Source organism: Barbus barbus (assembly GCF_936440315.1).
Source record: "Barbus barbus genome assembly, chromosome: 37".
Lineage (NCBI taxonomy): Eukaryota > Metazoa > Chordata > Actinopteri > Cypriniformes > Cyprinidae > Barbus > Barbus barbus.
In genome coordinates this window covers 18744436-18757774 of record NC_136715.1, presented here as the reverse complement: position 1 = coordinate 18757774, position 13339 = coordinate 18744436, and the positions used below count along the sequence as shown (strand labels likewise).

General features: G+C 35.4%; 1 protein-coding gene across 1 annotated transcript in view; it reads right to left on the bottom strand.

The window, feature by feature from the left end:
• Window positions 1-11630, bottom strand: part of LOC306857211 (WD repeat-containing protein 18-like) — an 80166-nt gene extending 68536 nt beyond the window's left edge. The window contains exons 1-4 of the mRNA XM_079397019.1: window positions 11395-11630; window positions 10659-10769; window positions 9971-10104; window positions 336-477 (exon numbers count right to left, since the gene is read on the bottom strand). Of these exons, the coding sequence (XP_079253145.1) occupies window positions 336-477; window positions 9971-10104; window positions 10659-10769; window positions 11395-11613 (606 nt within the window). The 5' untranslated portion in view covers window positions 11614-11630. The remainder of the gene's footprint in view (window positions 1-335; window positions 478-9970; window positions 10105-10658; window positions 10770-11394) is intronic.
• Window positions 11631-13339: the final 1709 nt, after the last annotated feature.

Genomic DNA, 13339 nt, shown 5'->3' with positions numbered 1-13339 from the left:
TAAGATGCAAAGATGCGTTCTGTGTGTACAATAAAATGAAGTTGTGACAAAATTGTGTTGCAGTAGCTCATTTAATTAACTTAATTGAACAAGCAGCAAAAATAGATTTTCTATTAATCTTATTAAAAAGATTTTAATTGAATTAAAAGCAAACACAATCCATGTTAATTACCTCCTTGTTGTGCTGTATAAAAATGTATTCAAAAATGTATTGCATTTATCTTGCAATGAAAAATTCAATGTGAGGTTACAGGATTGCTATAATATAAATACACTCTTCAGATTTTGTGATGTATGCAATTTACATCCTTTAGGAGAGGATTAAAAAAACTCACCTTAGCGGTCTGGTCCAGGGATGCGGTGGCAACACGGGCTTGTGGTCCCATCAGGCCACAGTGGATGTCGGTGATGGGGAGGGAGTGGCGGGAAAGGATGTGACGCGGTTCTGGTGTGCGGGACGAATCCAACTGAACAACGCTGAAACAATACACAATTTTTCATTACCTTGCCGTTATGAAGCCTTTATTATAAACAACATGCTCAGGATAACAATAATTAATCATGAGAGCCATCAATTCTATCACATATTATTTGTGTGATGACGAGTTAATTAAAAATTGATGAATGTGAAATATTAAAATATAATACACTGGGTGTAAGTGAAACATTAAGATTGATACTCATTTTCTCTCTATACAAAAATCAATGGCAAGCTTGTGCCTTGACCTTGAAAGTAAGGCCTATTAGTTTATAAGATTCACCCCCGGTTTCACAGACAAGGCTTAAGCCTAGTCCCAGACTAAAATGTTTCAAATGAAAAAACTTGCACTGATTGATCTTAAAATATATCAGTGCCTTTGTTTTGTCTCAAGATGCAACCTAGTAAATGTTTTTTTCTAAGACATGTTTATAAAAATGACTTAAATGTCCTAATTGAACTATGGCCTAATCCTGGTTTAGGCTAAGTCCTGTCTATGAAACCGGGCCTCAATGATTCTAGATATCACACCACATCCTATACTGTGGCTTTCTGTAGAGGATTATATACATATATTTTGTTTGTTTGGATGTCAACATCTGGAAAAAATATCAAACAAGTCATTAAGAAGCAATGCAATTGATTTACAGTAAAATGCAAAGAGAAAAATTTGCAATCATTTAGTAAGTTAATGGCATAACAGCAATAATTATTTTTAAATAAACTATTCACATATTTATCATTTAATTTGGTTCCACATATTGGATTATTAGACACATTAAAATAGTCCAAATTGAGAATAAAAAAAGAATGTATCAAATTTCAAATGTCTGTCTTTAACCAACTCATATACAAACAATTAATCAGCATGTTAATTAGAGGTTATTATGGTTTTATGTTTTAATACTGATTTTTGCTTCATTTGTCTTCAATATGGATTATTTTAAAGTGTATAATAATATGCAGAAACATTTTTTATTACATAATACACAATACACATCATATATGTGAATAATTTATTCAAAAATAATTATTGATGTTATGCCATTCATTTTATGCAAAGCAATTTAGCAATCTTAATATTATATTTGATTTCACAATTTGCCATATCCCTATATTGTGCTAAAACAAGTTCCGTTTACTTGACAAAATGTTGGAAATCGATTACACTTATTTTTATGTATCCATTTATTAACTGAAACTGACATGTTAAACTTAATAATACTTCATTTATTCAGGAAGAGTTTGGTTTCTTCGCCTTTAGCTGATTACTTCAATTTTCCCTTTAAGTTTGCATTAAAAATAAGGCAACTTTCCAAGCATTATTTTCAGCAAACTGAACTTGTGAAGAGTCACACTGCTAATGACTGTTGCATGTGTCTTGCCAAACGGTCAGCCTCAAGAAAAAGACTGGATGAGAGAGATGCGGAGAGGAGAAGGAGATCCAGATGGAAACACAAGGGCAGATAAAGTGAGACGAGACAGAATTGAACCCCATTCTGTCAGCGCCGCTGCATGACGCGGCACCGCTGGGCGAGCTCAGGGGCCGACCTGTCTTAAACATCTGTCATACACATTTGCGCTTTTATGTCTGAGAGAGTGAGGATAATCTCTGATTTGTGCTCAATTTTACATTTTCATTGATTGAGTTTGCTAGTTCTGGGTGAGCGTCCATGTCTCTCCTTCTGTCCACAGTTCACGTCTGCTGTATTCATGAGTTAACATAGCAGCCTACAGTTCTTCAAACTTCTGGATTCACAAAATTAATCAGGGTTAATTCATGTATTATATCAATGCTCTGAATACAAGAAGCGATGGGGCTTCTTTGGTCAAAAAGGTAAAAAAACTGACACTATAGCTTCTCTATTCTTTTTCCTATTCTATCTGTTTTCTTTTTATTATATAATTACAAAAAAAACTTTGAAACATGTACTGCGTTAAGCTAACTGAGACTTGTTATAGGTTTGCATATCATTGCTCTTTTTGTTGATTTTGATTGCTTCCATTGTCCTCATTTGTAAGTCGCATCTGCTAAATGACTAAATGTACATGTAAATGTAAATCATAACTGACATTACAGCATCATACAGAGCATTATGAGATAATAAAGGCAATGGTGATTTTTTATTTTTAACAATGCATTGTTACATTTGCTACACATTTACATTTAGTCATTTGGCAGATGCTTTTATCCAAAGCGCCTTACAGCTGGGGAATACATAAAGCGATTCATCTTAAAGAGGCAAACATACACAGGAAGTGTTCGTTCTACAAAGTACTACAAATTTTACAATTTCTCTTTTCAAAAAAAACAAAATGCATCAAGCTGAAAATTATATATGCTGAAAAAAACTGGTGCAGGATTTACTTGTCCCTCAGAAATTTCTAGTAAATTTCATAAATGTTTACAAAGAGATGGCAAGTAATAAGTTGAACATAATTTTTAAGCAGAAACACTGAGATAGTAGGCCTATTTTCTTGTAAAGCATGCTCCTTTTATTAATAACCTTTTTTGACTCAATTGTTATGAAGAGATCAAAAATAGTTATATAAACTCAGTTATGAACTGGAGGTATTTCATAAAAATATGTATATTTTGGAATGCATCGTTATAAATCCATAACGGTCAAAAATTTGGAATCATTCTGAATTTTTAATATTTTTGAACAGTTCGTTTTGTTTTTTTTATGTTTTTAATGCTTCTGCTCTCCAAGGCTGCATTTATTTTATCAAAAATACAGTAAAACAGAAATATTATTACAATTTACAATAACTGATTTCGTATTTTTAATATATTACATTATCATTAATGTTGAAAACGGTTGTCCTGCTTAATATTTTGGCGGAATCTGTGATAAAAAAAAATCAGGATTGTTTGAAAAAAAATAAAAAAATAAAAATGTTTCAGCAAATCAGCATATTAGAATGATTTCTAAAGGATCATGTGACACTGAAGATGCTGAAAATTCACATTACGGGAATAAATCACATTTTAAAATACATGAAACTCGAACAAAGTTTATTTAAATTGTAATAATATTTCACAATATTAATGTTTATAAGAAATATTTCTAAAATATCCATTGTGATTGGATTATTTAATCAAAAGGTTATGTTATTTAGTATGGTGTTTTGTGTCTGGTATTGGCATGGTCAAAGACAAATTTCAACCATGGTTGATAATAAAGATGCATTGTATTGTATTGTTTTTAAATGTATTTTTGATCAAATAAATGCAGCCTTGGTGAGCAATAAGAGACTTTTTAAGAGATTTCTTTATATAATTACAGAAGATTATGAAAACAAAGAGACTTTGTTGTGACTGACTGGCCATGTAAGAGTTTTTGGTTTGACATAAAAGCTTTGCACATCTCTCTGGCAGAAGGTGTGTCCACTGCAATCAGTTTCAGCTCTCGCTCTGTCCTGCATCCGTCAGTGAGTCTGTGTCCCCCTCTCACACTTTAGATTCCCCTCGTTATTCACAGCTCTTCATTCTTCATGCTGCGCTGCGATTAGCGTCGCTCGCTCAGCAGCAAGGTCACAGTCAACACAAACGGACCCGATTCAACTTACAGCAGAAACCCAAGTGCAGAACAGGGGCGATGTTTACGGGCAAACGCGATTAAACTGGTGACAACGCGCAGTAAAGGAATCGATAAGAGCCCAGACTGGTATTGCTACGAATAAACGTAAATACACCCAGCAAACAACAAAACGTAATCCACACAAAGTCATGTAGTTCCAGAGGTGCATGTGCCAGCTGCCATTGAGATAGGAAAAGGTATTAGGATCAATGACAATTAAAGAGATAGTTCACCCAAAATTAAAATTCTGTCATTAATTACGTCGTCATGTCGTTTCAAAACCGTAAGACCTTCATCTTCGGAACACAAATTAAGATATTTTTTATGAAATCTGAGAGCTTTCCATACCTCCATAGACCCTCCATAGACAGCAACACAACTAACAAGTTCAAGGCCCAGAAAAGTAGTAAGGACATCATTAAAATAGTCCATGTGACATCAGTGGTTCAACTGTAATTTTATGAAGCTACGGAAAATGTGGGCAAAGAAAGCAAAAATAATGACTTCATTCAACAATTTCTCTTCTTCCTTGTCAGTATTCGACACGTTTATAACAGTACCACAATGCAAGCTCTCGGATTTCATTAAAAATATCTTAATTTGTGTTCCGAAGGTCTTACGGGTTTGGAACGACAAGAGGGTGAGTAATTCATGTCAGATATTATAATTGTTCTTATATTTTTCTTAATTGTTTAATAATTCTCTTTAAGAGTGTCAACAATTAAAAAAAAAAAAAGAGACAAGTATTCAAATTCCCTTCATATTTAAAAAAAATATACATTATATAATTTTCCAGAAAAGTTTAAATTTAATGTCATGTGGTGTAACCACATCAAAAGTAACAACAATCTTAATCACTATTTTTGAGAGTCACACCACATAACATCAGTGTTATTTTTTAAAAAGTATTGATTAATTTTGTTTATATTTGTAGATATGCTATATTTTTTATATTTAATTTTTATTACCGTTTTCATTTGAATTTGAATTTCATTGAAAAAATGTTTTATTTATTATTAGTTTTATTTATTGCATTTATTTTATTTAGTTAACTGTCAAGGCATCAATTTTAATTTTACATCTAGTATTTGCTTTATTTTTATTTTAGATTATGAATGAATAAAAACTATTTTAATAGTTTTAGTCTGTTTTAGATAACAGTAATATCAATGAAGGATATTTTACAACCTAAACGAATAATGCTGTTTCATAAATATCTCAAATTACTTGATAGTTTAAAGTCACATAGTTTTTAGTACTTTTCAGTTAGCTGCCAAAGCCCCAGATTTTTCCATCTGATATTTAAATTGTATTTTGTGTCATAAAAATCTTAAATTATTTACTAGTTTAACAGACGTGACTTTGAATAACAAAACATTATGTTAAACTTAAATTCTTGAAAAGGAAACCTAATTAAATCTCTTTTATTTATTTTTTCCAGGACAGTTGCCATTTTGAGTTTTTAGTTCAGAAATAAAAACACGCTCATTATAGAAAAAAAGTGTATTCATGTGCATTCTGTGTGTATGAATGGCATTTTTAATATATTTTTGAATATATAAACAGATTAGATAAAAAAAAAAAATGAGCATCATTAAATCTTCCTGGTCTACGCTGACAAATATTCCAGAGAACTGTGACATTTATTGCAGACTCAAGCATATTTTGTCATCATGGGAACGTTCAAAAGCGTTTTATGCATTTCTGGGCCCAAAAATGCCATCTAGATAGGCAGCTCACTATAGGTGAAACGGAGCGCAGTGAACTCACACGTCTGTGTGTGATTTCTAAAGTCGAGACGTCTCAGCAGCATGCGAGGGTCAGGGAATGCTGATTATGGTGATGGCTGAGAGGTTATTCTGTCGAGCGATACAGATACAGAATAATAGATGCACGTCATCTTTCCAAAATTCAGAGACAGACACTGAATTATTCATCCTGGTTTGACGGCTGTGCGCCTCTCTCCTGCCTCCTTCTTTCATATATTGCAGCCCGTGCATGGGCCTGGTTTACCTTAACTAATGCTCTCAAACAAACATGACTGCGAGACATCGCTGACCTTCTCCTTCAACCTTCGGTTCAAAACCAGCTGTTACATCAAATACAGCAGGAAGCCTCAAACTGCAAGTCTTCAAAAACATACCACAAGTTTGGGCATCTCCCGTAACTGATAATGCTCAGACAGCCTTGAGGTGAATGTCTTTGCTCATCAGTCTCACCTCTACGGCTGCAAAGTACGTTACTTTAGATCGATAACAATAACAGCACAGCTCAATAGAGATGGACAGATTGGTTGAACACAAACAGCTTGGAAGCCGAATTGAAGCAATGTATCTGAAAGCAGTGAAAAACTGCCTGAGGTTAGACAAACCAGAGCTTTGGTTTTTTAGCCAATTAAAAGTCATTTTTCAGATGCTTTAAATCTTAATTACACTGGTTGAGATGTTCTTAAAGCCATCTCGAAACAAAGTGGAGATGTAAGGTTGTTTATCTAGATTTATTTCACCATCTGCACCTGCTGGAAAACATTGAAAACACTCACAGCGTCATCTACTGGCCGTAACGTGAAAGCAACCCTGTTTCAGAAAGCCTGGGAAAGGACGTGGCTATATTTCACTATACATATACACTATATTTTAAATAAGTTATATTTCACCCCAAAAATCAAAAGAAACAAGAATAAATAAAAATAAGCTTATTTCTGGAATATTAAGGATTTTTTGCATTGTAACATTATTGTAAAAATAAAAAGATATCAGTCATGATACGCCAGAGAAGTATTTCTTGTACTGTCTTTAAATCAATCAATCAAAATATTACAAATATTATTAATTTTATTAATACATTTAAAATTAAAATATTATATATTTTTAAATATATTGTCATGACAGGATGATTTTCAACACTAACCCAACACAAACACACACATTACAGTACTGATACTGTCAAAATGCAAAAATAAATACATGCATAGTTTTACACTTTTGTTTGGGACTGAAATATAACATGAAAATGGATAGTTGGTGGATAAAAACAATTATAGGTTAAAATAATTTTATTGACCAGTTTTAGCCTTCACCAATTCAATATAAATGCTCCTGCAGTATTACTAATTAGTTTTATTATATTTCATTTTCTAAAATAATGAAAGCATAGTTACAGAAGTATTAGCACTGCAGGGCAGAATATTTTCCTAAAGGTTTTTCATGTAAACAGAAGATTATAAATTCTGATGCGATTAAAAATTAAAACACATTAATAAACCACCAGGTCAACATACAGCTTAACTGAAATATGAAATCATAAATCTAAAGGAAAATAACAGTGAACTACTTGCCACATATTATAAGGGCTTAGAGTGCACACTCTGAGTTTTAATTTGACAGTACTCTCATCAGAATTGGAGGAAAGGTTAAGGAATTACAGCTCTTTAATATGTACCTCCCCCTTTTTCAAGGGACCATAAGTAATTGGACAATTAACTCAAAAGCTGTTTCATGGACAGGTGTGGGCTATTCCTTCGTTATTTCTACATCAATTAAGCAGGTAAAAGTTCTGAAGTTGATTCTGTGTGTGCCATTTGCATTTGGAAGCTGTTGTTGTGAACCCACATCATACGGTCAAAGGAGCTCTCCATGCAAGTGAAACAGACAATTTTTAGGCTTCAAAAACAAAACAAATCCATCAGAGAGATAGCAGGGACATTAGGAGTGGCCAAATCAACAGGTGCATTCTGGGAAAAAATGTATGCATTCGTGAGCTCAGCAACATAAAAAGGCCTGGACATCCATGGAGACATAGTACAAATGGACGATGACCCAAAACATACAGCAAAAGCAACCCAGGAGTTTTTGAAGGTAAAAAAAAAGTAGAATATTCTGCATTGGCCAAGTCAATCTCCTGATCTCAACCCGACTGAGCATGCATTTCACTTGCGGAAGACAAAACTAAAGGCAGAAGGACCCACAAGCAAACAACAAATGAAGTGAGTTGCAAACCCAGGCTCTGGTGATGTTGGTGAAGTTCTGGTGACGTTCCAGACTTAAGGCAGTCATTGCCTGCAAAGGATTCTCCACAAAATATTAAAAATTAACATTTTATTCATGATTATATTTATTTGTCCAATTACATTTGAGCCCCTGAAATTGGGGGGGATGTGCATAAAAATGGTTGTAATATCTAAACTTTTTATGAAATATTTTTGTTAGACAAAATTTTGAAAATTGTGACAGTGTCCAAATATATATGGACCTAACTCTCTGTCTGTGTCTGTGTGTGTGTATATATGTATGTATATATATATATATATATTGTGGCGGGAGGAGCCAACGACAGACACAGTGGGCGTGGCGTCAAGCCTCGGAGAGGTTTTTATTAAACAAAACATTAAAATAAAGTGTCCAAAGGGGGAAAAGTGTCCAAAATAAACAGGGATCTGGTGTCCTCGTCGTGCTGCGGGGCTGTGCAGGAGGGCAGTGTTCAGGAGGGAAGGGTCCAGGGAAGGGGCGGAGTCCGGTGGCCGCACGCGCTCCCCTCTCGGGGCCGGGAGCGAGTGGCGGCGGCGTCTCTTGCGCGGCTTCGTCCATCTTCGGAAATCCCGGCGCTTCTGGGGGATTCGGCGGCCCGGCATCCTGGCCCGTCAGCCGCCTAACGGGTGCGGCAGTCCTCCTCGACGCTCCCTTCCTGGACCCACGAGGACACCAGCGTGCATGCACGGGGGAGAGACCGGTCTCTCGAGGAGAGGCGCGCTCGGCGTTTAAACGGCGGCGGTGATGAGGCTCTACTCACGTCAGCCCTGGCTGTTTCAGCGCCCCTCCTCTCTCACACACCCACTCCCGTCGGGAGCCTGGTGAAGGGCGGCGAATACGGGACGGGGTGGTTATGATGGACAGGGGGGAGGCAGCCGACTCGTCACAATATATATATTTATTTATATTAAGAAAAGCTTTATATATTATGTTTTATATGTCCAATTTTGAAAATTAAATATATAATATAAAACACATAATATAATTTCATCCAATTGAGATGTTTACAAAAATAAAAAAATTAATTTGAAATTGCTATCACAGCCAGTGTGTAATTGAATATATTTTAACAAATAGCCTAGTTAATTTAAAAACTACATTATGTACAATTTACATGTTTGCATACAATTTATTTTTTTAAAGTTGAGTGTTGATCATCTATTTAAAAATAAATAGTAATTAAATTAAGTTTGGGTTAAGTTGTTAGGCCTAATTGTAACCTTATAATGTAAAAGGGCTCCTTTTAAAGCATAAGCTGAGGTAGATTTTTATCACTAAGAAAATTTTAACTATAACTGAATGCATTTAAAGAAAGAGCAACTTGTTCAATAAACCACTGTTTATAAAAAAAAAAAAAAAAAAGAGTTTTTCCACCTGCTGTAACAAAATCATACAGAACCGTGACGTTAAAACCGAGGTACATACCAAATCATCATATTTGTGTACCGTTACACCCCTAATATATATATATGTGTGTGTGTGTGTGTGTGTGTGTATCACACACATATATATCGAATAAGGTTTTCATTTCAAATCACTCATTTGTCTCTTATCAATTGTCTTCCATTCATTGTGTTATATTAATATTCTAGTCTCATCTCTCAATATTTCAGACAAGCAGCAATTTAACAATGTCAACTTTTAAGTCTTTAACTAACTTTCATGTTTTTGCTTCTTTTCTACCAATCAGTCAAATATTAGTAAGTTCATTACTCAAGTCAAAAAGGCAAAAAAGATACTTCAATACCACTTCCTGCATGTGCAACTTTGAAAACTGAGGAAACCTCAATAGTTTAGCTCTCGCTCATTGAGGTCAAGACTTACAACCAAAGTAACAGTTGAAAACAGAAGAGAAATGATTAGTGAAGCCTTTGACGCACCTGGACAGAGTCCATATGAGAGCCAGATTGTCTTTCCCTCCTGACACAAAATGACTGCTGTCATCAGTGAAACAGATGCAACTCACGTCCTGATAGTGTCGACTCAAAATAGCCAGCAAATTTCCTGTTGAAATCTATTAAGAGAAAGTATAAAAGAAAGTTAAATGTGTCCACAATAAATCCAGTTTAAAAGACATGTGCCAAAAAATATAAGCTCTTTGCATTCATATCGTTCATATGGTCTTAAAACCTTTTATGCCATTTTAAACAAAAAAATTATAAAGCAATTACTTAATAAAAAAATGTAATGTGTTGTAACCATCAAGTAAAAGGTACATATTTTCCTTACACTTAAATATATGTTATTTTCACAGTTTTGAAACATATTTTTTGAGTACTTTTTTAAATACTGTCAATTTTGATTTCATAAATATTATTACGTTTTGTTTGTTTTTGGAGGAGTCGCACCATATGACATTTTACATGAGCTAATGTCTCTAAACAATTTAATAGTTGAAAAGATTTTGACACACAGTCATATGAATTTTTCATTTATGCCCCCAAAAATAATAAGAAAAAATGTATCATAGAGCATGCATTTGAAATGTTTTTAATGAATTAACTAAATTATAGAAGAGAAAAAAGATGTGATATTTCTTGTTGACCAAAACCCTCCTCCAGTCCTCACCTCCCACAGGTATATAGCTTCAGCGATGCCGGCCAGGACATAGAGGCCATCAGGAGACGCACAGAGACACGTAACGATCCCAGGACAAACAATCTTCTGCTGTAGCTGGTCCTGAAAGGTGAAGAAATGCTTTCACAATACGTTCAATCTGTACTCCACAGTCAATGACTATCATAGATCATCATAAACTCGAAGAGAGTCACAGCCATTAAAATCTGATGTTTAAATACTGAGCAATACGTGTTACATTTGAGTGAGAGCAGATATTTCTGGCATTTTTTGACAGGTGCACTTTTAGTTTCATTCATTAAACCAAAAGAGTCTGCTTACTGAAATATGAGAAAAACTAGACTTTATATTATCAGTGATGACTGCAACATGCATATTACGCTGACATGGTTGTGATTTATTTATTTTTTTACCATTTTCCAATATTTTAAATAAGATAATATTTGTATTAAATATAGCTATACATTTTTACTTTAAGCTAGTACGATGTGGCATATATTTTTTTAAAAGTCGTGTAATACTTAATCAATGTAATCATAAAATTAATGTAAAATAATTTTATAAAAATTATAAAAAGTTGCACTTGACATGTCAACTGTCCATTAACAATTATCTTCTTTTAGTTAACTAATTAAACTGAAGAACGCTTGTTCTGAACAATTCTGCTATTTGTTACTTATTGAGAGTAACATCAGTGATGCTTATTTTCAGATGCAGCTCTACGCACCTTTCTTTGGATCTCCCACACGTTTAAGAAGTTCTTGCCGAGTTGAGCTCCTAATATGTATTCTCCGTTCAGGACTGTTAAAGACCTGGAGGACGTGTTACCCCCACGATAGGACAAGAATTCTGACCCGGAATGAGGGTCGAAAACCGCGCAGTTAAACAGCTGCCCCGCTGAATCTGCAGACAGAACTACCTCCACGGGCGCCGACATGTTGGACATACAAAGCGCGATTATTTTGGAAGGCGTCTAGGGGCTGGTCTGTCAACGTCATTTCCGATAAAGTAAGGAACTCTGGGTATTGCTGTTCTACGCTGTCAAGTAAGTGTGTGTGTGTGTGTGTGTGTGTGTGTGTGTGTGGTTTATAAGGACACAAATTTGTATAATGACATGGGTATGACAGAGGTATTACAATATGAAGGTGGTTTATGAGGACACTGCCTATGTCCTCGTAATTCAAAAGGCTTAAAAATCATACTAAATGGTGTTTTTTTGAAAATCTAAAAATCCACAAAGTCTCCTGTGAGGGCTAAGTTTAGGTGTAGGGTTGGTGTAGGGCAATAGCACACACAGTTTGTTCAGTATAAAAACCATTACGCCTATGGAAAGTCCCCATAAACCACAAAAACCAGCGTGTGTGTGTGTGTGCATGTTTATGTGGTTTATGAGGACACCAATTTGTATAATGACATGGGTATGACACAGGTATTACAATATGAAGGTGGTTTATGAGGACACTGCCTATGTCCCCGTAATTCAAAAGGCTTAAAAATCATACTAAATGGTGTTTTTTTGAAAATCTAAAAATGCACAAAGTCTCCTGTGAGGGCTAAGTTTAGGTGTAGGGTTGGTGTAGGGCAATAGCACACACAGATTGTTCAGTATAAAAACCATTGCACCTATGGAGAGTCCCCATAAACCACAAAAACCAACATGTGCGTGTGTGTGTGTGTGTGTGTGTGTGTGTGTGTGTGTGTGTGTGTGTGTGTGTAGCCATGTGCAGGCCACCGCTAAAACGTTGTTTGGTATAACTAAACAACCACACCCGTTGTAATTGCCATCGTTAATGCAATAACCTCATGATTTCTCCCATGGATCCCATCTACCGGGAGAAGAGCTTCCATCCGCTGTCTGAGGATCAATGGATGGCTTTTCAGTCTCATGAAAAAATCTACAGAGATCGTCTGAACAAACGCCAGCGTGATAAGCACTTCGTTTCCTCCGGTGATCCAGGAAAGTGGATAAAGTTAGCTGCATTGCTAAGCGGGATATTTTTTAAGAATGGAGTTTTACAGCAGAAAGTCCCAACGCTAGGCCTTTTGGATTACAGTTCCTGAAGTTTGTGGCGAGAGTCCTAAAGAAGTGGCACAATCGTATCCTGAAGATATAACATCGGCTTCAGTATCTGACTGGATCTGTGTTATCTGCGAGATACCGTTCTGCCCTCCCTGCGGACCGGAGCGACTCAGCCAGCGAAACAGAGATGTGAGCAGGAATATAGAAGATCTAAAGCCATCCAAGTCATCTTAAATAACAGCGAGTACCCCGACCATCCTCCCTGTCCTAGTGACATTACAGTTATACAAACTTACTATGATAATAATAATAAATGTTTAAATCAGAGGTGTAACGAGGATCTTTCACCCCCACCCTGGTGTTTAAATGTGCCGCCACCGAAGCCAACTCTTTTCCCTAAAACAACGCATTTTACGCAGCAGGAGGTAGAGACTGTTTCAAAGAACCTCCCTAACAATACAGCAAGCGGTAAAGATGGCGTGACATATGAGACTTTTAAAAATATGCAGTCATGTCAGATTTTAACAACTGTCTTTAATGTCTGTTTGGAAAATAAGAGAATACCAGACTCGTGGAAAGGAGCATTAATCCATCGTATTCCAAAAAAAGACAACATCCCAGATGATCCAGGGCTATATCCCTTCTTCCCACC